General features: G+C 45.2%; 1 protein-coding gene across 1 annotated transcript in view; it reads left to right on the top strand.

Moving 5' to 3' along the window:
• LOC142573273 (chitinase-3-like protein 1) overlaps positions 1–26,555 on the top strand; it is a 372,557-nt gene that overhangs the window by 103,655 nt on the left and 242,347 nt on the right. The window contains exon 3 of the mRNA XM_075682907.1: positions 6,435–6,661. Coding sequence (XP_075539022.1) covers positions 6,435–6,661 — 227 coding nt within the window. The remainder of the gene's footprint in view (positions 1–6,434; positions 6,662–26,555) is intronic.

The raw sequence follows: 26,555 nt of genomic DNA, 5'->3' as shown, positions 1-26,555 counted from the left end.
GCCGAGAATGACGTCTCGTGAACACTGTTGGAGGATAACGAAGGTGGCAGGGTAAGTCCGATCATGAACGGTAATTCTTGCCGTGCAGATCCCAGTCGGCGTAATCAGGTGTCCTCCAGTAGTCCAAATTTGAGGGCCTTCCCATGCAGTCTTAACTTTCCTCAACTGGGCGGCGATGGGTCCACTCATGACGGAGTAATCGGCTCCTGTGTCTACTAAGGCGGTGACTGCGTGGCCGTCAAGAAGCACGTCGAGGTCGGTGGTTCATTGTCTTGCATTACAGTTCGGTCTTGGCATCGGATCATGGCTGCGTCGCGTTCACCTGTGGCTGGTATGTGACGTCGTCAAGTCGTCTTTCGTCGGTGTAGTCTTGCCTTCCAGACTTCGTCGGGACGGTGGTGTGTCGTTATGTCGTCGAGGTAGTTTTTTCGGCGTCTTCGTCGGCGGCGGAGGATCTTCGTCAGTTCGATTAACAGCAACCGCACCTCCATCGGTTGCTGCTTTTAGTTTTCCGGATATGGGCTCGCTCACCGGCCCCAGGCTGGGCCAGTGTATGGTCTGCGCTGCGGCGACAGGTAGCGGCCTGGTGATGGCGAACGCGACGGTCGTCGAGAGCTCCACTGAGTAGCGGTGAGGTAGTCGGCGACATCGCGGGAGCGTTCACCTTGCTGCGGGCGCGGAGCATTCACGGCGAAACCTCGCAGTCCCATCTCCCGGTATGGACATCGTCGGTAGACGTGGCCTGCTTCTCCGCAGTGGTAGCAGAGCGGGCGGTGGTCAGGAGCGCGCCAATTGTCCGTCTTCCTCGCGTAGGTGCGCTGGGCGACGGGTGGTCGTGCTGGCGGCGGCGGTGGCGGAACTGCGGCGTGACAGGGCCCTGGCGCGGTCAAGGAGGGAGTCCTTGACGGCGTGCGACGGCGGCGTAGGTCATCGCTTGCGGCTCAGGCTGCGGCAATTCAGGGGCTACTCCGAGTTGTTGTTGGAGCTCCTCACGCACGGCGTAGGCAATCGAAGCCACTTGAGGCTTTGATGATGGGAACAGCTATTGTAGCTCCTCCCGCAGGACAGCTCGGATAGTCTCGCGTAGGTCGTCGGTGGCCAGTAACTGAACTACAGCGTAGTTTGTCGAGTTCGTGCGGCGGTCGAATTGCCCGTTTCGCATCTCGAGTGTCTTCTCGATGCTGGTGGCCTCGCGAAGAATCTCGTCGACGGTCTTCGGTGGGCTTCATACTATTCCGGCATAAAGTTCCTCCTTCACACCACGCCTCAGCAGGCGGACTTTCTTCTCCTCGGACATTTCTGTGTCGGCGTGGCGGAACAGACGGCTCATTTCCTCAGTGAAGATCGCAATCGTCTCATTCGGCAGCAGCGCTCTGGTCTCCAGTAGAGCTTTGGCTCGCTCTTTTCGCACGACGCTTGTAAATGTTTGCAGGAAGCCGCTACGGAAAAGTTCCCTGGTCGTTAAGGTGGGTTCTCGGTTCTCGAACCACGTCCTGGCCGCGTCTTCCAATGCGAAGAAGACATATCGCAGTTTGTCGTCGCTATTCCAGTTGTTAAACGTAGCGACTCTCTCGTACGTCTCAAGCCAGCTTTCCGGGTCCTCGAAAGTTGAACCGCGGAACGTCGGAGGCTCCCTGGGCTGCTGCAGCACGACGGGGGACGCTGCGGCTTCCATTGGGGTGGACTTGGTGGCTATCTTCCGAGTCGTATTAGGCAAAAGTCCGTGCTCCGGGGGCAGTCCTTGCGGCCTGCGGCTGCCTCGGTGCTTCTTGGCGACGTTGGTGTCTTCCGCGTGAGGGCTTGGGTCACGGCTTTGTGGGGGCGTCCGGTACATGAACACAAAGCACCTCCACCAGATGTCACGTGGTCGTGACGTCAAAGAGCACAGTAGCAATACTGTGAAAGGCAAAACTAGCTTTTATTGGGCGAACCTGTGCCCACAAAACAGGCTACACTTAAAGCACAACGAGAGTGGCGAACACAGTCGGCGATCGTCGAAAATCTGATCAGCGGGTCAAGCGCGTCGGCTTTTATACAGCAGTGGTCGAATATGCCAGACTAATCGTTCGGGCCCGCGTGCCTTCCACAATGTTCTACACCATTCGCGTCACGCGATGAAATCAGATAACACAAGGTTCGGCGACAACAGACAGCCGGGTAGAAGCATCGATAACTTTCGAGAAACTTCGAATACATGAAGGTGCGTCCCGCGCTGTGCGATTACATTTGTTAGGCGGCGAAACGTGGTCGCCCGATAAAGATAAGTACACGTGTCAATATACACGATTCCAAGAAAAGTTTGGCTGGAAATTAAGAAAATCTCTGGAGGAAAGGCTAGCCCGCAAGACCTACAAATAGGTTCGTTTAATGGCACTCTTGCAGGTGAAGAAGCCGTCTCTATCCTGAACACTCGCTTTGTTCAGGGCTGCAGCAACATTTCTGCAGCAGATCCACAAGAGATAGGGCGTACTGTTCTGAAACCGACTCTGCGAAATTCGTTAATGTTATATCCGGCGACACCAAGCGAAGCAGAAAGCGTGATAAAAAAACTTTAGGTCAAACAGTGCTGCAGGTTTCGACGGTATCATGGCATCTCCTCTAAAGGATGTGTCTGGCATCACCTCTTATGTGTTAGCTCATATTATTAATAGAATGTTTGAGTCCGGAATTTTCCCTAGCAAACTTAATATAGCCATAGTTTGCCCGGTTCATAAAGGTTGTGCTGACCATAGTGTAAACAACTTCCGTCCTATATCAATACTACCTCTCTTTTCAAAACTTTTTGAAACTGTTTTAAACGCTCGACTGCAGGGTTTCTTGAGGAAATATGATATTTTAGTAAGGCCCACTATGGATTCAAGAAAAAATAAATCATGTGAGGACGCGCTCCTAAATATAAAACATCAAATACTGCAAAACATTGAAAACCGTTGATACACGGTAGGCTTATTTCTGGGCCTGCGTAAGGCGGTTGACAGTGTAAATCATGTTATACTTCTGTGCAAACTTTAGGACTACGGTATATGTGGTACAGCATCAGATTTAATGAGAAGTTACTTAACGGATCTGTACCAGTTTGTTTTATATAATCAGGCCACTTCCTCACTTCTCAAAATACAGACTGGTGTGCCACAAGGATCCGTACTTGGTCCTATATTATTTAATCTTTATATCAATGACCTTGCTACCATTTCATGCTCATCTAATATCATCATGTATGCAGAAGATACTAATCTTTTCTTTGCAAATTCTTCCTTACAATGCTTAGAAAAAGAAATAAATGATTATTTAAATTTATTACCTTAATGGCTGTACATCAACAAAGTACAATTGAATGTCAACAAAACCAAATATATAATATTTAAACCGATAAATAAGCCATTGCCTGTTAATATAACTGTTCTATTTCAAGCAAAGAGGCTAGAACAAGTAACAACGCAAAAGTTTTAGGGGGTATGGTTTCAAGAGAACCTCTCCTGGGACAATCATGTCAATAATATTAGCAATGATCCTAGCAAAGTAGTATGCTGTATGTATAAAATTGGTGATCTAATACCTTTATCGCAAAAGGAAGCAACATTCTACGCCCTTTTTTACTCGGAGCTGACTTATTGTGTCTTGGTTTGGGGAACAACTACAGCAAAAAATTATGATAACTTATTGAGCTTGCAAAAACGAGTAGTCCGAATTTTTGCAAACTAGCATGTTAGGCCGCGTGACTTACCGACACACAATCTCTTTGGAAAACATTTACTGATAGAAGCAAATCAAGTATTTTATTATAGATTATTCTTACATACAAAAAAACACAGGCTCCATGTTGTCAGCATACCCATTTCTCCTCTATACCCATTACGTTTTCAAATCAGAAAATTGCAATAACCCGTACTAACTGCGGACGTCAGGATATAAACTATCAAATACCAAGGCTTCTAAACATCGTTAAGCAAAAAACTGATTTCTATATGCACCTCATTTTAAGCAATGTATAAAAAACCTTCTCATACCGAATCAAGATATTTATACATAAAATGCTATCGCATTAAAAAAAATTTCTTTGCATTATATATGTATGCCTTAATCTGCGTTGTAATGTGAATGTACAAAGAAAAATTGAAGCATAAATGTTTTTGCACATAGTCATTGTATAATGTACGCATTATCTTGTTTATTTGTATTTTCTACATCCTACTTGCTCGTTTCTTGTTATATTTGCTTTTTTCGTACATTGAATCATCATGTAAGCCGAATATGGTTTTAGCTCTTGTTTCCTGTTTCTGTAATGAAGAAAGAAATAAGCTCCAAACTTCAAACCCCAGCCTAAATAGGGAAGAGGCAGTAACTTTGAGAAAATTACAAACCAACAGCCTATCCACGGTATCCTATTGCACCTAATCTCACCTTCTAAGCATTCATACTTCTGCAGGTAGTGTATTGTCGTAGGCACCCTATGCCGTATGGTATGGATATGTGTAAAAAAAATGGCACCGTAGACAGCCCAACACAAACCGACGAGCGGTGGGAGGCCAAGCTATCAGACTCGGAGAGACAGCCTCATCGAACGGGAGGTGGCTGTGGTCCGCAGTTGCCTTGCATAACGAGGCCATCCACCTAAGGCGCGGACTGCGCGTGCTCAGAATAAGATTCATCTTTTTTTTTAAAAAAAGGAAGCCGTATATATATTTGTTCTATATCTCGACGCCATTCTAGTTGACTAAGCTGTACCCGCGCTTCGGCCGCGTTGACAATGAGTTGGAATGCCAGATGAAGCTCGACAAACTTTACGTGAAATGCGCGACTGGCATTGTATAGTTAAATGCTGCTATCGTGGGGGAAGAGCATTGTAGGTGGAACTCGACGCTGCGTCAAAGACTGAGCATGGGAGCATAAGTTATCCCTAAGAAACAAAAGTTATGTGCACGTAGCTGCCAATTATCGCGCTCGCTGCAAGTGCGAACCGCTGTTTCGCGAGGTGAAGACACTGAGAATGACTAATGACACGTTGGCGTGAGTGTTGATGGAGCGCTTTTGTTTTAAGAAAAGACGCATGAAGTGCATTAGCGAAACTCGGGTTTATATTTCTCAGAACCAGATACAGCTCTCCGACACATTGGTATTGTAATGCTGCAGTGACGGTCAAGAACACAGTAGCAAAACCGTCTATCACCAAACTAACGTTTTATTCGGCGAACCTTTGCCGAAAAAGACGAGTAACAGTCAAGAACAACGACAGCGGCGAGAGATCGTCGAAACCAGCTGCGCAAACCCGTCGGCTTGTACTGATGACTCCTCTTCAGTGGAGCCAGCTCAATCACTGGGGTCCGCGTGCCCTCCAGAAAGTGCTACAAAATTCGAGTCGAGAATACACTCAGATTGCATAAGGTTCGGTGGCAACAAGGAACGCATAGAACCGCCGATAACATTCGATCAACTTCCAATGCATGTAGGAGTTTCCTGTGCAGGCCGATTACGCTGACCATCTGTTAAGCGGTGCAAAGCGGTCATCGGAAGAAGATTAACAAGTATACGTATCACAGTGACTGCAGGGCTAATATACGCATACGGACGCTTCGCGCCAGCTCTGTTCCTTCGTAATTCTTTGTTTCGTTGTCGTGCAGCTACAGATCTGTTCGTGTTCCACCAACGCACACTATCAATAACTTTTACTGTTCACACGCTAGCAGTTTTAGCGAAGTTTTAATTAAACACAACTGCTTATTATTGTTAACATACTGGGCAATAAAATGCGGTAACTTTTCCAAAGCAGATGTGTCGGTTTCCGCGTGTTCTGTCGGCCGATAAAAGTGAGAAATATAACGGTACCAATCTAGCTTTTAATTCTAATAAAAGCCTCCTGACCCAGTAAGTATACTCGACTTGGTTTTGGCGTTCTTGATCTGATTTGCTAAATGAATGATTCCTTTTGAATGTTTACGTTAACTTCATTTGTGTGTTTCCAGCCTTTGCATAAGCTAGGAGCACTTCAGAGAAAAGTGCGAAAATCTTTTCTTTGAAATGTTAATTTTCTATTTTCTTTCTAATAGCGTATTTTCCCTTTTATATAAAGATACCATGCTGATGCATAGTAAATCTTTAAATACCGGCGCAACACCGTCAGTTTTGAGCTGTATTTTCCTGCCCCTTCCACGAACGTTAAAGAACCCCAGGTGGTCCAAATTTCCGGAATCCCCCACTATGGCGTGCCTGATATTAGAAGTTGGTTTTGGCACGTAAAACCCCATAATTTATGATTAGACATTTATCGAACACGGTAGGCAGTATTGCGCTATGCATGCTTATAAACCGCACATTATAAACCTGTTCATTGTCAAGTTATATTTTGTAGAGTTGACTTGCTCCACCTAAAAAGGGTCAGCATGAATGCGGACACTACATTGGCCAGGTGCTCATTCGACTCACCCGACGTGGCGCAGACCGCAGGTACCGGTACTACGAAATGAAACGCATCTGCTACTACCTGCTTCCCCGGGAAAGTGGTGCCACCTATCGGTCATCACGGCTGAGCCCTGATGCGCTCGACGACAGCCTGTGCACGCACGTTGTGGTTGGCGGACTGGTAGTGTCACGTGAGGGACGAATGGTTCCCATGCTTCCAAAGCACGAGGACGTCATCGCAAAATTATCGGGCACCAAGCTCAAGGTAAGTGCCACGAAAAGGGCTAAACATGTTGTCTCTATTTGGGGAACGCAGGAGCCAAGATCAATGATTAGGAGTATCGCTAACGAGGCCATTCGCAACTCAAATCAACATTAGGGGGTGCTGCGAAGCCCGGCCCGGTCTGGCTACACTGTGTAGTATGGCGGCTTTACGGAGGTCCCCGCGTACGCTGTCCTTGGTGAAAATATTAAGTTTCTTGCAGTGCGATGTTAATTCGCGCTGTTTTGTGGAGGGAGAACGGGTGGTGGACGCCGAACACCTCATTTTAGTCTGTACCAGTGGTACAGTGAGTAATGAAGTAGAAGTGGTCGCGCGTGTGTGCAAACCTCCGGCGTGACAGCGGACCCGCACGAGATTGTGGTGAGAATCACCGACGCATTCCGGGGCCCATCGATCGTGGAGGCAAAGAGCTCGTGCACTGCTGGATTGTCGCAAAAGTGCAAGCACATCTCGGCTGTTTCTCCTGGCACCTTATCCTGGCACATTTGGTGTAGTTGTCAGACCCTTTAATGTTTCATCTCTAGGTTGCGTTTCAAAGCTGTTTATATTACAAAGATTGTATAAAGTGAAATGTTCATGTGCGTGCACCGTTGTAAGCAGAAGAGATTCTATTATGTGCCAAACTGCAACTTAGCTTCACCTTGTGCTGTGGCGCTTGAGATTACCTATCACAATACATATCCTGTTTTTTTTTTGTTTTTTTTTGCCAACATGACTGTTCGTTTCCTATGGCTCATACGTTATTGTTTCACAAGTTGTGCACGACCAACTGCGTGATATCAGTGGCGACTCACGCAGAACTCATGAAACCAACTTTTGTTGTCTTTGTTTGTGCCCTTCTTAAAGGGGCCCTGAAACTGGCATGCTGCATAATATAGATACCACGACCACCACAAGCCCTGTTCGCAGGACGATCAGACAGCCGTGTGTATTGATTGGTCTCTGTAAGGGATGTAGCTCCAGGCGTCCATCTCACGTTTAGAGAGTGCCACGCGTGTCTGAACCACAAGTAGCAACGTGTCAAAAAAAAAACTTGAGCAGGACCTTGCTCCCTTGCCATGCACCGTGTAGCTTCCAGCACACTAGCTGAGGCGAAAGGAGAAAGCAATGCATCAGTGCAATAACTACTAATTCCGCTTACAGTTCAATGATTCGAAAAATTTTTGCAGCAGGCGATGTCCTTTTCTAGTGAGGTCACTATGATCAGTCGGAAGTGTTTCAGTGCCCCTTTAAGTGTTTGTTAAGTGCTTTAAGTGCATGTTAAACTTTTATGTCACTTACTTTCCATTTATTGATATGTTGATAGTAAGGACAGCTCTATATGCTCTCTGGAGGTCAATAATTATCATTCACATATGTTAAGTCTGCACAAGTGTGTCCCCATCTTGTATTACTGGTGCATTAGTTATGCTTCTTAGGACAGCCATTTGCACTGTATTCAGCAAATTGGGAAGAAGCATAAATTATGGTACATATACCAGCTGGGGTCATTTGAATCAAACCATTCTTTCAGGGTACTCAACTCTGGTGGCCAAACTTTCCAAATATTCATTGTATGCAGGTTTGACACTGTTCCATGTTACTTCTCATGTTCTGTTTGGCAAGATATATCCTCATATGCTAAATAGTGCAACAAAAATGGGCTTGAGTAAAACGTATGAGGCAAACACCTTGAGACTGAGTACAGTGAACAAAAAATTGAGCGCATGTGGTTTATTTTGTGAAAAAAATACAAGTAACGCAAGGGACAACAAACAACCATTGAAGAATAACCACAACTCTATGCACACAGATCATAAGTGAGCCGCAAATATCTCGGAATACCATAAGATGAAAACTTGCATCAGAATGCGTAGCGTAAATCAGCACTTCAATGAAGAATACAAGTTGCAAAAGAATGTGCATTGCCAATTTACATAAAGTGTGTTGAAGTTGAAGTCTGCAGGTTTGGCCAATGCAAACAAGTGCAGTATGTAGATCACATGGCAACGATCGTGTCTGAAAAGTATGAAATGGCTGAGTAGCATAAAAAATGCTGGATTTCCAAACAGAAGACCGCATGCCCTTACTCTCAAGGCCGCCACGCTTTGACCGAGCCAAGGTCACAAGCAGAAATGCCTCTATGCAATACAGGCTACTTGCAATGTCGCCAGCCATGGCACATGACTTCAGGTGAATCACCTAATGCCGAATATGCAAACGTGCCACTGGAATTGTGAAGAATAAAAAAAATGCGGGGTACGACACTTTCAGGTGACATGGTCTCTTCGCTTTGGTATTGGAGAAGGCAGGGAAAGAACACTTGCGCACCCTAGTCGAGGCAGAGACAAAATGTCTGCTGGTAGTAACGCTTGCCTTCTGGCAGCATGGTAACAGGACAGGTTCTTCCATTTCCCAAGATGTGGCAAATTTCCTGCTAGAAATTGCTTCAGGTACTTGGCTTACAGAAACGAAGGAGTTCCAAGTGACATCGGGTGAATTAATTTCAAAATCTTCGAAAGAAAGGCTTTCTAGACGGCACCTTGCATACACCAGTGTATAACCAAAATTTGCAATAGGGCCTGGTGAGGGGCCCTTACGAGGCCACGCACAATTAAGTTTTCCTAACAAAGAAAAATAAACTCAGGCAACGTAGCAACACATGTTAAGTTCAAACGGGCTGCAACAATATACAAGATTGTGAAGATGTAAAAAAAGCAAACAATACATTAGAACAGGCTGTAGTGAGGAAGTACACAATGGAAACAAGGAATATAAAAAATGTTGGAGGGGAATTTATGTGCCAAAAGTGAACCAACACCACCATTTTAGGAGGGGCACTATAAAAGATTACTTTTCAATGAAGGAAAAGAAGTGCTTTCCTCACACTTCCCACTAGTTTAAAGGGGTTGAGATACCAAATTTTGAGGCTATAAAAAGCATACTGTAGGCTTGCTCTGTATGCAAAGACACTCAACATGAAGTGCTGGATACAGAAAAGTTTAAAATATACTTTAATTCTCTTCCAAAGAGTGCCTAAATGCTCGTTCTCGTGATTGAAACCATTCGCTACCGCGATTGACACCGATGTCACTGTGTTAGAAGCACAACGAAAGTTTAGTGACGTCATACCACATTAGAGCGACGTGCATTGAGTGGTGACCCACAGCACCGGGCAAGCCTAGAGGGCAATGAGCCGCGTCAGTCGTAGAGTCACAATTGGAGCTGCTGCAGCTAGCCCAGACAACTGTCGGCGTGGTTTTGTTTGCCTGCACTGGTAAAGAATGTGTGTGCGAGACCAGACGACGCAGCAGTGTGTGCGTCACAGCTTGGTGGGCCCACGCGACCAAGCTTCCTAGACATTGACATCACTGTCCAACTCTGCGCCCACAAACCGATACTGAAAATCGTTCACATAAATAATGCGATATTAACTTATTTACTGAGAATATAAGAGTATTCGAGTGTGCACCATGCTTCCTGGAGCAATAAGAAACGTTTGAAACAAAGAACGCGCAAGCCAAAAATTTGATGTCTCAACCCCATTAACGTGACTTATTTTGCCATAAAGAGACTAGCTGACGTGTATCTTAGTGTTACTGGTTTTAAGATGAAGCCTGGAATTCTTGGTAAATTGTTTCAGAAATAACGTAATCAATACTCAGAGGAAGATATTACTTCTGACAGGAACAACATGCTTTTAGTTTCTAATTAGCCACGCAATTACATTACCAGAGCCAAACCACTTGATCTGTAAGAGGACAACCCAACGAAGGTCTAATTCAAATGTAATATAACGGTAAGCGCTGGCTTCACCTCTGCTAGTAAAGAACATGGCGCTTCCACTAGTGTAAAGTTTTTAAAACTTCCTTTGCATGGAAAGCACGAACCACTTTTACGATGCACATAATACGTTTGGGAAATCTATTGATACAGGACTCACAAAAATCGATGTGTTGCTAAAATCGGTGATGAAAGGTATGTGATGTCTGCAGCTATTATGGCAATGTCGTCAGGTAATCCCACCATGCTCCATGGGATTCTTGTTGACAACACTGAATATTTTCATTTGCTGTATAGCACGCTCTACATAAACTCTTGCTGATGCTATCTTTTGTGTCCTAAGTGATTCACCCTTTGACATCTGCTTTTGTTTTCTGAATGGAGGCCTGATTAACTCAATTAAGTTGTCCGCACAAATGTCATCAATAAGAAAGCCATGGGCCGCCATTATGGCATCTGATATCGGGTCTAGTTGCTTGATGAGGCAGCTTTGCTCAAACAGGGCTTTGTCTAAGGTGCGGCCTCCATATCCTTGGCTTATGTGGGCACTAAGACCACTTGCTGTAACAGTCACCATATATTTAACCGTGAAATCTTTCCTATAGAAGGGGTAGGTCTGTAATGCACATCGCAAACAGTTGGGCTGGCTAGTACGAATTACGGTGCAATCTACAATGACACGCACATTACTGAAGTGTTTAAAACAGACAGGCAAATGTTCAACATCTTCTTTTGGTGGCACAGCCACAGTTACCTTTTTTACATCATGTAGTTAGAGAACAGTTAAAAAGGTGACTCAAGAATGCAGTGGAAATATTATGCTTCAGTTTCACCAATGTCAATGCAATTCTTTTTACACATAACTGGTGCCGTCCTGAAAGTGGATGAATTTGTGTAGCACGTCACACGAGCATTCAGAACATCGAATGATGGCAGGCCTGTGAACGTATTTACGTTGCTACTATTTATCGTGTTCACAAACTTCTGTGGAAAAGTACCCGATGTCACTTGGACAGCCTTGCTTTCTGTAAGCCTTGTCCCTGAAGCCATTTCTAGTAGGAAATTTGCCACGTGTTTTTCTTCTCTTGAGTACTCTGCCATTAATGTCCGGGGGCCAGGTCGGCAAGCACATTCCTGTCACAAAACAAAAGTAAGAGTTATAATGTCTGGCATATCTGACGCGAGATGCAGCTTCTTTTTTTGTCATTCCAATAATGCACGTCAATGTGTTAAATTCAATGTTGGAAGTAGGAAAGCCAGGGTTTTTGCATCAGTTGATTTGCACCCATCACACACCACAATCCTTTCACGAAGTTAATCCAGAAAACATGCTGCCGGCTAGGTAAAGACAGCTACCACATCACAAATATATAGAAAAAATAAATTGCCATATTTGCTATGTCCTTGTCACTTATGGTGTTTGCAAGGCTTTGGTCCATGCTGTTAGGGGATGGGAAATCGTCCTGCAATGTCAGATAGAGTTCAGTCCAAGGAACCAGTGGTTGAGCATGTGTGCTCAAGTTGCAGTTATGGTGCACTCATCACACACCACGTGCTACAATGCTTTTGCAATGTAAATCCGAAAAGCATGCCACCGTCTAGGTAAAGACAGCGACCACAACACATACATATACAAAAAGAAATTACCGTATTTCCTTTGTCACTTATTTGGTCCATGCTGTTGCTGTCAGGGAATGGGAGATCGTCCTGCAATGTCAGAGTTTAATCCCAAGAAATTAGTGGGGAAGCAATGTGTGCACAAGTTGCAGGCAGCCAATTTACCATGGTGGTCGTGCTGACAGGTGCATGGGGCAATACCTTTGCTTCTAATGGGGAGGCGGCAGTTTCTTTGCTTGATTCATTCTGTGATGCATTAAAAGGTGTTGACATTTATTGTATGCTTGTAGCCATTGTGTATGTACCATAAGCATATAAGTGCTGCACTATGCAGTCAAGTTAACTTACTCTGGCTGACCGATACGCTTGTCGGCGAAGTCTTGCAAGTGAAAGCTCTTTCATATGAGCATCCTTATTCTCATCATAACATGACGCCCTTGGCAGGTTTTCAGTTGGTATTGCATTTTTTTCAGCCGCCGTCTTTAACATGCTACATCTGAAAAAATAAATGAATTGTTTATGCTTTATTGTGCCTCAATATGGGCTGCACCCAGAATTTTTTCTTTTTACCTCAGAAAAAAGGCCACAATATTTATAAAAAAGCATTTGCAAGGAAATGAAGCACGGTTTGAGTGTGCAAGGCTATGCAACGTTGAACACCGAATGTAGCATCTGCAAAATGTAGTTGAAAGCTGCTCATAACACAAAGTACACAGGTGCAAACACCACCACATGACTGGAGTAGTTTTGCCACTGACTTGGGGATGATATAATAATACAGATAAAGCTAGTTTAGGTACTAATATTGATCATATATATGGGACATGTCAGTAGACAGTGGGCGCCGTAAATTTTCCTCGCAACTAGCAAACGCGTGTAAAATTCACACGTGGCTGTCGCGTAAGTGGCAAACTTCTGCAAAGAACGTGATAGGCTCGCCGTCGGTGAGAAATAGCAGTGTCATATGGGAACTCTTGAGCGCGTCGGAGATTCTCAAGTGCAAGTGGCAAATTCGTAATCAGTCGCGCTGGGAAGTGCTCGTGTGCAGTGCGCCTGTGCTGCAAGTTCATCCGCGCCACGCATGATATTTATTCCGCTTTAGCATGCCACACGCGTGGCACGTTTACACTCAACACTTCCCAAACTTGCTAGTACATCATTCGTAAACATTTGAATCTCCGACGCCCGTATAAGTTGCGCGAGACGTGCTGGGCATCGAAAGCCTCCCGAGTTAGAGCCGGGTGTATCCAACGAGCGCTGAGGTGACGTTCCTCGCAGAAACCGCTGTGAAGCGTCGAACATGAGCTCTAATTACAGACAATGTGGTTAACGAGTGCAGAGGAGACGTTCCTCGGAGAAACCGCTGTGACAGGTCTCGAACCTGTGTTCGAATTTCGCGTTGCGGCTAACATATGCAGCAAATAAAGCATAGCCCAATCGCCAGTCCTCGCAATGTGAAACGTGTTTACATAAGGTGACACAGTGACATGTATAATGGCCATGCACAATGGTCATGCATTAGGTTCGTGTTTACCAGTTCACAATAGTGTCTCACCTGGTAATTGAGAAATTATCCCGTGCAAAATGCCGTGAGCAAACAGTCAATGTCAGCGTCACAGCCTTGCCGATGCGGAGGTTAGCTATCCACCTGGTTCTGCGGCTGCAGCCCTTCGACTCGGAGGGACATGCGTGAACGGAAATATCGCTGTCCTTCCATCTCGCTGGAATGCACCGAGGAACACAGCAGAGCTGCTTGGCCGTTCGCTTTTTCTTTGCTAGCAGCTCCATTCTTCCGTCCGCGACAGCAGCCTGTACGGCACACATGGCGACTGGACCTCTGTATGGCGTTTCTCCCTACTGCCGCTAGGTGTCGCATGAATTACTGAACTTGCGAATATTTAACGCCGCTTAAAAAAAATAGTTTCTTTGTGAAAAGGCCGCCATGTGCCCTCATTGTCATCTCCATGTGTGCTACAGACAATTATCTCTTTTGAAACAGAATATCGGCAGAGCCCATTTCACGACAACTATCCATGCTAATGCGTTTAGCATCAATCATTGTTTTCACAGGGCATTGATAGGGAAGAGTACAGTAACAAAAACCCTGTGTCACCAAGCTAACTCGTTATACGGCGAAGTTACGCCCTTTAAACCAAGTGACATTCAAAGCATAGCGATAGCCGCGAGCACAGTCCGCGATGGTCGAAAATCTCATCTGCGGCATCGGTAATTTATACATGAGTAGTTGAACCATCCCTCGTTAGCGTTGATGTTCGCGTAAGTTCTAGAATTTACAGCACTATTCTCGTCGGGCACAGAATCTGTTTTTACACAAGGCTTGGCGACAACACACACAACAGATGGAATCGTCTGCAAGAACCCGAAAGCTTGTCACACTTGCAGACCTGTCGTGCCACGAGCCATACCGTACAAGGTTTGTGAGCCGGTGAGAAGCGCTCCCCGGTGAAAATTAAGTGCGCGTTTCTCTACAGGGACACAACCTGCTGCAGCCGTCGAAACAAGTTTTTTATGAGGCGTCCACTGTGGCGCGACTCCTCATTCGCATTTCGATCATGACGATGCTTTATTCACATCCCCTTTGAAATGGGGCTGTGAGTCACCGAGCCTGCTTGATTTATTCGGGTGTGCAGTAGAGGCTTTCCTTATTCCAGCATTTTTCTATACACCTCCTTAATCTTCCAACGCGATAGTCTTAGGGGCCATGCGTGACGAAGAATCCGGTGTTGGCGTCGGCAGCGTTGTCCGTTAGCGAAAAAATATCCATATATATTTCGGTATATGTTTGTACCGTGCCTGAAATGACATGCGACATATGTGCGGTACACTGCCACGCCATTTAATCACTGAAGTTGCTCGTACCTTGTCATATATTCTTCACAAAGTTATTCTTTAGAATATTGAGAATGACATCTCGCAAACGAATGCCATGAAACAAAACACCGACAACGCATGCCTTTTATATTACATTTATTGAATCTCCTGTGACTGAAATAATAAAAGTGGGAAACAATAGCAGAAATATGAAAATGATGTAAATATTTTATGTGCACTACCTCGGAATTCGCCCACGCAAAAAGCCGCATTCCTCACAGATAGGTCAGATTCGTGCATGATTCCTCACCAGTGTTTCCAGGTAAACATTACGGTTGCATAAGTTGCAGTTGCCGGGAAGCGTGAGGAGGAGTCAAGGACATTTCAATTCTATCGCGTTCCACTCTTAACTCTCTAATGACGAGACATATAAATGCTGAAAAATATTTGTTTGCTATCTAAATATGCAAATAACATCATGAATAAACATATTTCAGAAAACGAAAAAAAAATATTTTGCGAAACATGCTGGAAACTGGAAGTGGCTCCCCCTCAAGCCACCTATGGCTTCGTTTTCCATTTGTATAGACAGCTCTCATCATATGGGCACCATTGGTGCATAATTCATTTGCTTTACGTCATATGAGTGACACGACTGCAGCTGGATATGCTGCATCGTCCAGTCTCCTCTGACCTTGCTTTCACGAGACAGTGAGTCGATCGCCACACTTCTTTGTCGTCCAATGTTCGTCCTCTGAATCAACAAATGACGCTTGCTGCCTGTATTTAAGTGCTGGCCGAGGACATTTAGCAAGAAATTTCGTACTCTATACTGAAACATGGCAAGAAAAAGATGTTTTGGTGTGTTGTGCAACACTCGTCAATAAAGGGTTAAAGGCGAAGATAAAGCGTCCTCCATCCTTGTGTTTTTCTTCAACACTTCTCTATTTACCTTGTATCGCTACGTATGCATGTAGCGCTTGCGGCCGTATCAAGTTCTTTTCTGCCTCTTTACATCAATATTCTAAATGACTCTTGCTTATCTGAACTGCTTAGTGATTGCTGCTTTTGTCCACTTTAAATTCAAGCCCTTCTGGAAGGTGCACGTTACCTTAGCGGTTTCACTGGGTGAATGGCTTCGCATTTCATTACGATGTGCTGAGTGACTCTGGATTTTTGTTGCAGCATACACGCACTCCATTTTAGGCGATTATGTGCTGCTGCATGTTTTTGTTCTTAGGCAGCGAGCTCTAGCCTCAAAAAGCAAGGCACTGCCTTTCTTGTTACTATGCTGATTTTCCCATCTAATTTCTTTGCTCCCATTCTTGTAAATCTTCATGGGCTTCTTTGTTTCCACTCATTTCATCCATTTCGCTGTCTCTCACTTTCCTTTTCACCACTCTTTGTTGTCTATATACAGATTTATTTGCCTTGTACTTGCTTGCCAGTTTTTGTGACCTCTTCCTCCATTCCGTGTGCGCGCTTTTCGGGTGCGCAGATACAAGGGCACTTTAGCCGCCTACTCATTTTGATTCCTGCTCTTGAGTTTTTATTCACAAGTAATTTTGTTCTGCGCTTCTCTGACTTCAAATGAGGCCCAATCCATGCCAACCTCCACTTCCTCACTCATTTGCTGTTTCGCAATGGGCTCCCAAAGGCCTACCCATTTTTGTTTAATTTTTTAGCCCCGACAAGATAACCAATTTAAAGCACAGAATGACATTTGCGAACGTTAGCATTGGCACCATTAGTCATTTTCACATTCCATGCATCACCCCTTATTTATTGTGACATAAAAGTTCTCTATGTTTCAATATTGCTGCATTTCGCTTCCACTTTATTTTCAGGTTATCTTGGTAGGTGCTTGAGTAAGTCGTTCCTTCGTTTATGTATACGCCGAGGTATTCATTTTGCTTGACTATAGGTACAACTTTCTGTTAAATTGGCACCACGTAATTGTCTCTTCATAAGAGGTCATAATTCTCACTATATCTGTGCTAAATTTAAGACACACGTTTGTCGCTGCATTCCCGCAGATACTCATAAGTGTCTGTAAATCTCTTGCACCGTCCGCTAGTATCACGTCAGTCTGGGCCCTCTGTTGCACCATTTGTTCAATAAACATGTAGGGTAAACGAAACCCTAATTCACTGTAATTTTTAGTGCACAATGAGGACACACGACTCAAAGGGACGAGTCGGACACAGTGCTCCGCGGTCCGCGTCGGGTTGTGCTCTGTGTTCGCGAGTGCATTGTGTCCGCATCGTTCGTTTCAAAACTGTGTCCATTTTATGCGCTAAAAATTACTGTGGCTTACCAAGTTACCGAAGCATACGCTCTTTATTATTCACTGTTTTCGAGTCGTCTTTCCTTGCATTCAATACAAAGTGGGAACAACAATGAAGACAGAGGGCGTCCTTGCTTCTATCCTTGGTGTAATTCCACCGCTTCATTGCATTTTCGGCCTTCCCATACAATTTGTGCTCAATTGTCTCTACATGTATCCCGCGGCGGCTCCATAAAATTCTCATCTATGCCTTCGTGCTTGAGAATATCGCATAGCAATTCCCTGTCTACGTTTCACAGCCTCCTTCGATATATAGAAATGCTATCCACAAAGGTGTATCCTGAGGTACCGAAATCTCTCTGCACTGAGTTAGTAGAAACATATTATTCTCTAAGCATCTGCCTGTTCTAAAACCGTTCTGTAGTTCCCCCAGTGCTTAATTTCTTTCCACCCTATTCGACAGTCCTGATTTTATGGCTTGCACTGTCATTTGATATATCGACGTTACCGTAACGGGGTTTTTGAGCTAATCTTACGCTTATCACCTTTGCCTTTCTAGTTAAAACGGACGTTTGGGCGAGTTGGTAAGCCATATTTGGAACAGAACAGCGTGGTTTTGTCGGGGACAGCAGGGAGAACGACACGGACCAGCGCTGACTTGCAACTGAAGTTTATTGCTTGGAACGAAGAATATATGACAGCTCCAACAACAGGAGAAACCAAGAAGCATACATATATTCACAGTCAATCATACATGCCGCACTGAACAAGGAAGATAACTGTAATCATCATATCCTCCCAGCATTGTCATTTTTGTCGGCACCGAAACACCTGCAGGCGTAGAAGGCGTCATCGAGAGCGATCAACGTCTACTGCTCAATCGGGAAATTTTTACGCAAGATAGATGGGCCAACAGCACGGAGGACATAAAGAAGTGATGCTGACCAACTTCAGCCAAGAGTTCAAGCGCATCAACAAGTGCACGACTATCGCATTCATCCAAAAAACAGGAAAAACCAGCAATGCGTTTGTCCTGTCGTATTCTGCCGCATCTACGTCGACGACCACAGTTCCCGAACCTTCGTCATAAGTCCAAGCCTCTCTATGAGTAAGCAGCAACAGTTCAGGGGTCTTATTCGAAGATAGAAAGACTACTTTTCGACGTCGTGGAAGGTTCCAGAAACAGCTGTTGTAAAGCATCGCATAATAACTGAAGAGTGCGCTCGACCGCTCGGCCAGAGCCCTTACCGAGTTTTGAAGCGAGAAGGTTAAGCTGCCAGGAAAAGTTAACGAAATGCTGCGTGACGACATCATCCAGCAATCGAGAAGCCTGCGGGCATCCCCTGTAGTCTTGGTGAAGAAAAAGGACGGAACCCTATGTTTCTGTGCTGATTATCGTCGACGGAATAAGATAACGAAGGACGAGAGACGACGCATTTGATCGCCCCTGCAGAGCTAAATACTTCTATTTACTTTTATTTTACCGTTGAACTCGAGGAGGCTTGTCGCTTGCCTTTTCTGGATGTAATGATACAAGGTGAAGGAAGAGGACTTAGTTTTAATGTGTTCCGAAAACCTACGCACACGGGACGCTACTTCAACTTCATGTCAATTCATCCTGCTTCAACGATCCGTCGCCGCTTCGCTCATACAACTTTCGCAACAAAGCTGCAGTTCTTCTAAAGACCTAGAAAAATATTTCGAAACTATTCATCTGGAACTTTCACGGCACAGCTACCCTACTTCATTTGTGGCTTCAGTTCGGTGCCACCTATCCTGCCCACCTAGTGTTTCCTCCGCCACGTTTGCTCCTCGCAAGCGTGCTGCGATACATTATGATCCCGGTACGAGCGAGGCCTTAGCCCATATACTTCATTCTTTTGGTGTGCACGTTGCACATGTGCCCCCGAAAAAGCTGAAAAACGCGCTTGTAAATGTGAAAGACAATTTTCCGAAAAAAAGGTACCCAGGTGTTGTGCATAACGTTCCTTGTGCAGACTGTAGTTACGTCGACATCGGCGAGACGGGCCATATTCAAAGGCGCATCATAGAACACCGTCATGATGCAAAGAAAAAAAGTTTCTTCTAACGCTCTTGCAGAGCATTCTGCAACAGAAGGCTATGATAATGATTGGGACAGGGCGCATGTGCTAGCCACTGAAAGTAATCTAACCTCGAGTTTGCATCTCGAGTCATCACTAATACAAACTACTGATACTACGCTGAACCGCAATGACGGTAGCCTTCCTTCCGTTTACGCCCGCCTGTTTGCGCCATCTATACACATGTACGTAACCATCTCTCCCATTTCGTTTACTTTCATCCTGAACAAGGGCCCCGTATGAGAGCCGAAACGTCTTGGTTTCTTTTCTTTTAATGTTTTTGGTCGGCGTCTGTTTTACCCTCGACTATAAATACTTCGCGTCAGTGTATCTAAAGACTGGCTACTGGCAAATATAAGTCTACGAGAGGGATAACGAACAGTAGGCCTTCTTCACGCCGGACGGCCTCTATGAGTTTAAAATTATGGCGTACAAGTTATGTTCTGCACCTGCAACGTTCTAACGCATGATGGATACGGCGTTAACAGGTTGGAAGTTGCAGATCAGTGCTGTCTATTTGGATGAAGTCGTCGTCATCGCCAAGAATTTTGACGATTACCTTAGGTGGATTAAAACAGTCTTGAGGCGATCATCATCATCATCATAATCATCATCATCATCCTATTTTATCCCCTCTGCAGGACGATGGCCTCTCCCTGCGATCTCTAACGACACTGTCCTGCGCCAACCGATTCCAACTAGCACACTGCAAATTTCCTAATTTCGACGCACCACCTAGTCTTCTGCCGTCCTCTGCTGCGCTTTCCTTCTTTTTCTTCCCACTGTGCCACCCTAATGGTACAACGGTCTTGTAATCTGCGCAGTACATGACTAGTCTGGCGTCATTTTTCTCTCTTAATACCACTTGGAATAATGTCTATACCCGTTTGTTCAATAATCCAAACCGCTCTCTTTCCGTTGCTAAAAGTTATGCCCAGCATTCTTCGTTCCATCGTTAGCCGCGCGGTCCTTAACTTGTTCTCAGGCTCCTTTGTCAGCCTTCTTTGTCAGTTCTTTGTCTCTGCCCCATATGTCAGCACCGGTAAAATGCATTGATTGTATATCTTCCTTTTCAATGATAACGGTAAGCTTCCAAGCAGGAGCTCACGATGTCTGCCGTATGCGATCGAGCCCATTTTTATTCTTCTGTGAACTTTCTTCTCATTGTTAGGGTTCCCTGTGATTAGTTGACCTTGGTAAACAGACTCTTTCAGAGACTTTAGAAGGTGACTTGCGATCCTGAACTCTTGTTCTCTTGCCAGGATATTCATCATTATATTTGTCTTCTGCTATTAATCTTCAACCCCACTCTTGCACTCTCCCAGTTAAGGTCCTCAATCATTTGTTGCAAATCGTCTGCAGTATTGCTGAATAGACCAATGTCATCGGAAATCCAAAGGTTGCTGAGGTATTCGCCGTCGATCCTTACTCCCAAACCTTCCTAGGTTAATAGCTTGAATACGTCTTCCAAGCAGGCAGTGAATGGCATAGGAGAGATTGTGTCTCCTTGCCTGACACCTTACATTATAGGTATCTTCCTAGTTTTTGTGTAGAATTAAAGTGGCTGTATAATCGCTGTAGATATTTTCCAGAGTATTTGCGTGAGCAGTTTCTACTCCTTGATTACGCAATGTCTCTATGTCTGCTGGCATCTCTACTGAATCAAATGCTTTTTCGTATTCTATGAAAGCCAGATAGAGAGGCTTATTGTACTCTGCGGATTTCTCGATAGCCTGATTAATGACATGGATGTGATTAATCGTACAGTATCCCTTCCTGAAGCCAGCCTGTTCCCTTGGTTGGTAAATTTTTTGGTAATTATTTTATATAATACTGGGAGTAAGCTAATGGGCCTAAAATTTTCAGTTTTTTAACGTCTCCCTTTTTGTGGATTTGTATAATGTTTGCACTCATCCAGTTTTCTGGGACCCTTGCAGCTGATAGACACTTCGTACAGAGAGCCGCTAGTTTTTCTAGCATTATGTCTCCTTCATCTTTGTTTAAATCGACTGTTATTCCATCTTCTCATGCCGCTTTTCCCAGTTTAATGTCTTGCAAGGCCCTTCTGACCTCACTTTTAGTTATAAGGGGAGTCTCTGTATCCTGTTCTTTATTGTTTTGAATGAAGTACTCCTGAGTCCTCTGGGTACTCTACAGATCAGTATAAAATTCGTCCGCTGCTGTTATCATAGCTTCGAGATTGCTGATGATATTACCCCGCTAATCTTTCAGTTCACAAATATTGGTTTGTCCTATGCCAAGTTTCCTTCTCACTGATTTCAGGCTGCGTCCATTTTGTACGGCTGCTTCAGTCTGTCTCACGTTATAATTTCGATTATCACGTATTTTCGCCTTGTCGCTCAGTTTTGACAGTTCCGTGAATTCTATGTTATCTCTTGAGTTGTACATTTCCATTCTTTGTCGTTTCCTTATTAGGTCCTTTGTTACTTGGGAGAGCTCGCCTAGTGGCTGCCTTAGTGCCTTGCCTCCCACTTCAGTTGCTGCTTCCGAAGCCACCCTCGTTACAGTTTCATTCGTTACTTGTATGTCATCATCATCATCATCATCATCATCATCATCATCATCATCTCTGTTATAAGGCTGCATATTTGTTTGGAAATACGAGACTAAATTTGTCTGCTTTTAGCCTTGCTACATCTATGTTGACCTCTCTCTTCTTTACCAATTTTACTCTTTCTCTGTTCAAATTGAGGTGAATGCTAGCGCTCACTAACCTATGGTCACTGCTCTTTACCCTACCTATCACTTGTACAGACTGAAATATGCTGGAATTGGCAGAAATTATGAAATCAATTTCATTTCTTGATTCACAATTAGGGCTCTATAGGTCCACTTTATGTTGCTACAATTCCTGAAAAAGGTGTTCAATAATCTCAGCTTATTTATTTCTGCGAATTTTGCCAGCATCTCTCCTCTAGCGTTTATACAATGGACGCCGTAGTTGCCAATTTTCTATTCACCCGCCTGCTTTTTCCTCACTTTTGTATTGAAGTCACCCATTGCTACTGCATACCGAGTTTGCACTTTTTCTCATCGCTAATTTAACATCTTCATAAAACTGATCGACTGCCTCATCGTCGTGACTGGATGTTGGAGCGTAGGCTTGTACTACCTTTGATCTAAACCTCTTAATATGTTTGATTATAACTACTGCTACCCTCTCGATAATGCTGCAGAATTCGCCAATGTTTCCCCTATGCTGCTTATCTGGGAGACCTGTATAGCAGAGGAGATGGCCGTTATTTAGCAATGTATAAGTCTCACCAGTTCTCTTAATTTCACTAAGGCCGATAATATCCAAAACAAGGACTTATAATTCTTCATAGAGTCCTGCTAAGCTAGTCTCATTCGACAGGGTTCGGCGGTTAAAGGTTGTCAGGGTCAGTTTCAATTGGCGGCCTGTCCGGACCGAGAGATTCTTAGCACCCTCTGCTGCGTTACTGGTCTGACCGCCGCCTTGGTCAGGTGCTCCGCAGCTGCTGAGGGCCGTTGTTTAATTGTAGGTATCATCAGGGAGGTTGTGGCAGAATACTACACCAGGGAGGCCCATTCCTGTTCTGGTAAGGGAGTTTCTTTGTTCAACCTTAGTGGGACTTCCTAATTTGGTTTTACCTCGGTTAGTATTGCCGCAGTCGCTCTCGGCATCCTTCCCTGTTGTCAGGCGTCACTCAAAGGATGCAGATGTAGTGCACTGCAGCACAATATTTTTTTCTCGGTCATGTAACTTCCACTGTCCCTCAAGGTATTATTTCGGCCCTTCATTATTTCGCATTTATATATACGATTTATATCACATTTCTTTCCCTATTAGGTTATTCGCTGATTGCGTGGTCTACCGTAACATTTCTTGTGCCGAAGGCCACCTAGCTTTATAAAAAGTACAAAAAGGTGTTTCGCCTCAAAGTCGTAGCATTGATTGCGATAGCACGTTACTGGAGAAGCTGCACACAGTAAGGTCAGCATCATCGCTGTAGAACTGCGGTAAACATTCGATTACTAACTAAATTAACAAGCATTCTGATATCCGCATACAGGCAAAAATATGACTCACCCCAGATTCACCCCAAAGCCAGAAAATTGCTGTTTCACTTGCAAAGGACCTGTGTTCCTAGGCCATGACATCAGCAAGTCTGGAGAGCGTCCCTACCCACAGAAGATAGCTACCATTGCTATGTTGCCGCGGCCCATCGAAAGACGGCCGTTCACAGATTCCTTGGCCTGGGTACCTAATATAGGCGCTTTCTAATAAACTTTTTAAGAAATGCGTCGCCATTTACTTATAGCACGAAAGCCGGCATCGATTTTAAATTCAAAACACGGCAGGAAGACGCATTTCAGAAGCTGCAACGACGGCTGCAGTCTCCACACATGCTTTCACCTTTTAAGGAAGACGCCTCGACGGAAATCGACTCTGAAGCATATAGCGTAGGCATCGGTGCCCAGCTTGTTCAAAAGAAGGGTGGAGTTGAAAGCTTAATAGATTACACTTGCTGTTCATTGACGAATGCGGAAGCCAACAATTCTACAACGGAGAAAAAGGGCCTCGGGATTTTTTTGTGCTACTGCGAAATTCCGGCCTTACACACATGTGAGGCACTTCAAAGTGGCAAGCGATCACCACGCCTTGTATTGGCTGGCAAACTTGAGGGGTCCTTCCAGTGGCCTAGAAAGATGGAGTGTCAGACTCCAGGAATTCGACATCACCATTGTCTGCAAGTCCGCAGATAAGCATTCTGGTGCCGACTGCCTGTCGGGCGCCCCTACAGACCCGCCACCGCAAGGCGAACTGGATAACGACGCCTTTCTAGGAACAATAGGCGCAGGCAACTCTGCCGAGCAGCAACGAGCGGACCCAGAGCTTAGAAGCCTTGCTAAGTACTTTGAAGGCAAGACTGCCTTTGTCCCGAGGGCATTTAGGCGCAGATTGCCGTTGTTCTCCTCGCAAAACAACGTCAGGTGGAGAATAAATTTTCCCCAGCAGGCCTAAATTGCCTTCTCGTCGTGGCCGCAGAATTCCGGTGAGAAATCTTGTGCATCCTGCATGACGATAAGACAGCCGGGCATTTCGAGTTTTCTCGCACAGTCGCAATAATGCACAGGAAGTATTATTGATCGCGCCTGACCGCCGACGTCGCCAGTGATGCCAAGACATGCCGTGACCGTCAATGGCGCAGGACATCGCCGAAAAGACGAGCGGGATTACTACAGCCGTTGAAACCTCCTTTCCGAGCGTTTCAGTGGATCCAGTTGAATTTGTCGGTACCCTTTCCAACGTCAGCATCCAGAAATAGGTGGACTATCGAGGCGGCAGAATACCTCACTTCTCTGAAACGCGAGCTCTACCGAAAAGAAATAGAGCCGAGGTGACGAAATTCTGCGTCAAAAACACACTGACGCAGCATGGTGTCCCATAAGTCGCGATCACTAACAGAAGAACGGATCTTACTGCAGAGCTCATCCAATCCATTCTGCCATACAAGCGGACAAGCCACACTGTCGTGCCTACCGCCCGCAGACGAATGGTCTTACGGAGCGCCTGAAGAAGACGATTGCCGACATGCTCGCACTGTACGTCGACGTCGAGCGTGAAACGTGGGATGCCGTCCTTCCCTACGCGACCTTCGCTCATAACAAGGCAGTGCAAGAAACAACGCAAATCACATCGTTCAAGCTGGCTTACGGAAGGAACTGACGAAGACTCTCGACGCCATGCTGCAACACGTCACGGATGAACAGAATCTTGACGTCGCGCCTATCTACAGCCTGTCGAAGAAGCCCGAAAGCTCGCACGCATGCCCATCAACAACCTGCAGAGGACCAACAGCCGGCACTACAATCTTCGATGACGCTACTTGGAATACTAGCCTGGCGAGCATGTCTGAGTGCGGATTCTGATACGCCGACGAGGACTTATCCAGAAGCTGTTACTCCGCTAGTTCGAACCCGGCAAGATCATCCGACCTATTGGCGCTCTGGACTATGAGTTCCTACCAGACAGCATTTCGCAATCACAGCGGCGCCGTACACAACCTAAGTCACGCACGTGGTGCGCCTTAAGCATTTATATGCCTGCTGACGAATGCAGAGACTTTGTTTCTTTGTTGTCGTTATTTCCTTATTATTCGTGGTTTTCTTTCCGCTTTCGTGTGTTTGGAGCATTGGGACGATTCTTTTTAAGAGAAGGGATTGACACGGTGCGTTTTTGTCAGAAATGTTAAACGATATCGCTCAGTGCAAGACGCGCCCGCATGATTTGGAACTTACAGGAATGTTATCGTTTATTCTATATGTTGTGAATGTCCTCGCGGAACCTTACGTTATCCGATTGCATGCACGACACGAATTGTGTAGTAGTTACTGGAAACCGCGTGGGCACCAGTGATAACACTAGAACCTTAGACGAGTGATGCATAAAAGCCGACACGCTTGACCCGCTGCTTAGATTTCGACGATCACCGACTGCGTTCCGCACTATCGATGTGCTTTGAGTGTAGTCCTTTTTTGGAAGCTCAGGTTCGCCCAATAAGAACTTGGTTCCTCATTCATAGTTTTGCTGCTGTGTTCTTCACTGTCACTACTACATGGCATTATTTCAGTCAGAAAGGAGTCCTTGAACAAACATAGTTGCCGTTACATAATAACTGCAAACTTTATTGAGCATTGAAATGTGTTCATACGAAAGAAAACAACGAGCACGATCTTGTAGAAACGCACCACAGCGCAGCAGTAGGATGATAAAAGCACTGCAAACTTTGGCGATGAACGCGACCCGTAAGTTTTTCATCGTGAGCCAGGACGCGGACCCACGTATTTTTGCAAGTAAATTGTTGCTATTCGCTCATTCCAGCGACTCAAGCGACGCCACGCGGTCCTCCTTCGAAGCAGTCACACGATGATAATAATTTACGACGCAGTTCGGCAATTCGGTCTCGTGGTAGTCATGAACGCGCCAGAGGAAAAAAGCGCATAGTGATTGCATGTACAGCGCGCCGCAGTGCCCAAACCGTGTGGAGCTCTGCGGAAGGAAGAAATAAATTTTAAAGCAGGTAACGAGTTACAAAGAACCAACTGCAAACGCAAGTAGAAAAACTTCAAACCCGTTCAGGCACAAGTACTTTGTCGCTAGTCAAACAGCTACGCTATATTAGAGTTCATTTGCTCCACCGTACGCTGCTCGAGGCTCTAGACGAGTGTCATCGCCCTTGCATGTTATGAGTTTCGTTAAGTGTTGTATTTTGCATCAGTCTTTCTTTAA

Source organism: Dermacentor variabilis, chromosome 2 (assembly GCF_050947875.1).
Source record: "Dermacentor variabilis isolate Ectoservices chromosome 2, ASM5094787v1, whole genome shotgun sequence".
Taxonomy (NCBI): Eukaryota; Metazoa; Arthropoda; class Arachnida; order Ixodida; family Ixodidae; genus Dermacentor; species Dermacentor variabilis.
This window is presented reverse-complemented; position numbering and strand designations above follow the sequence as displayed.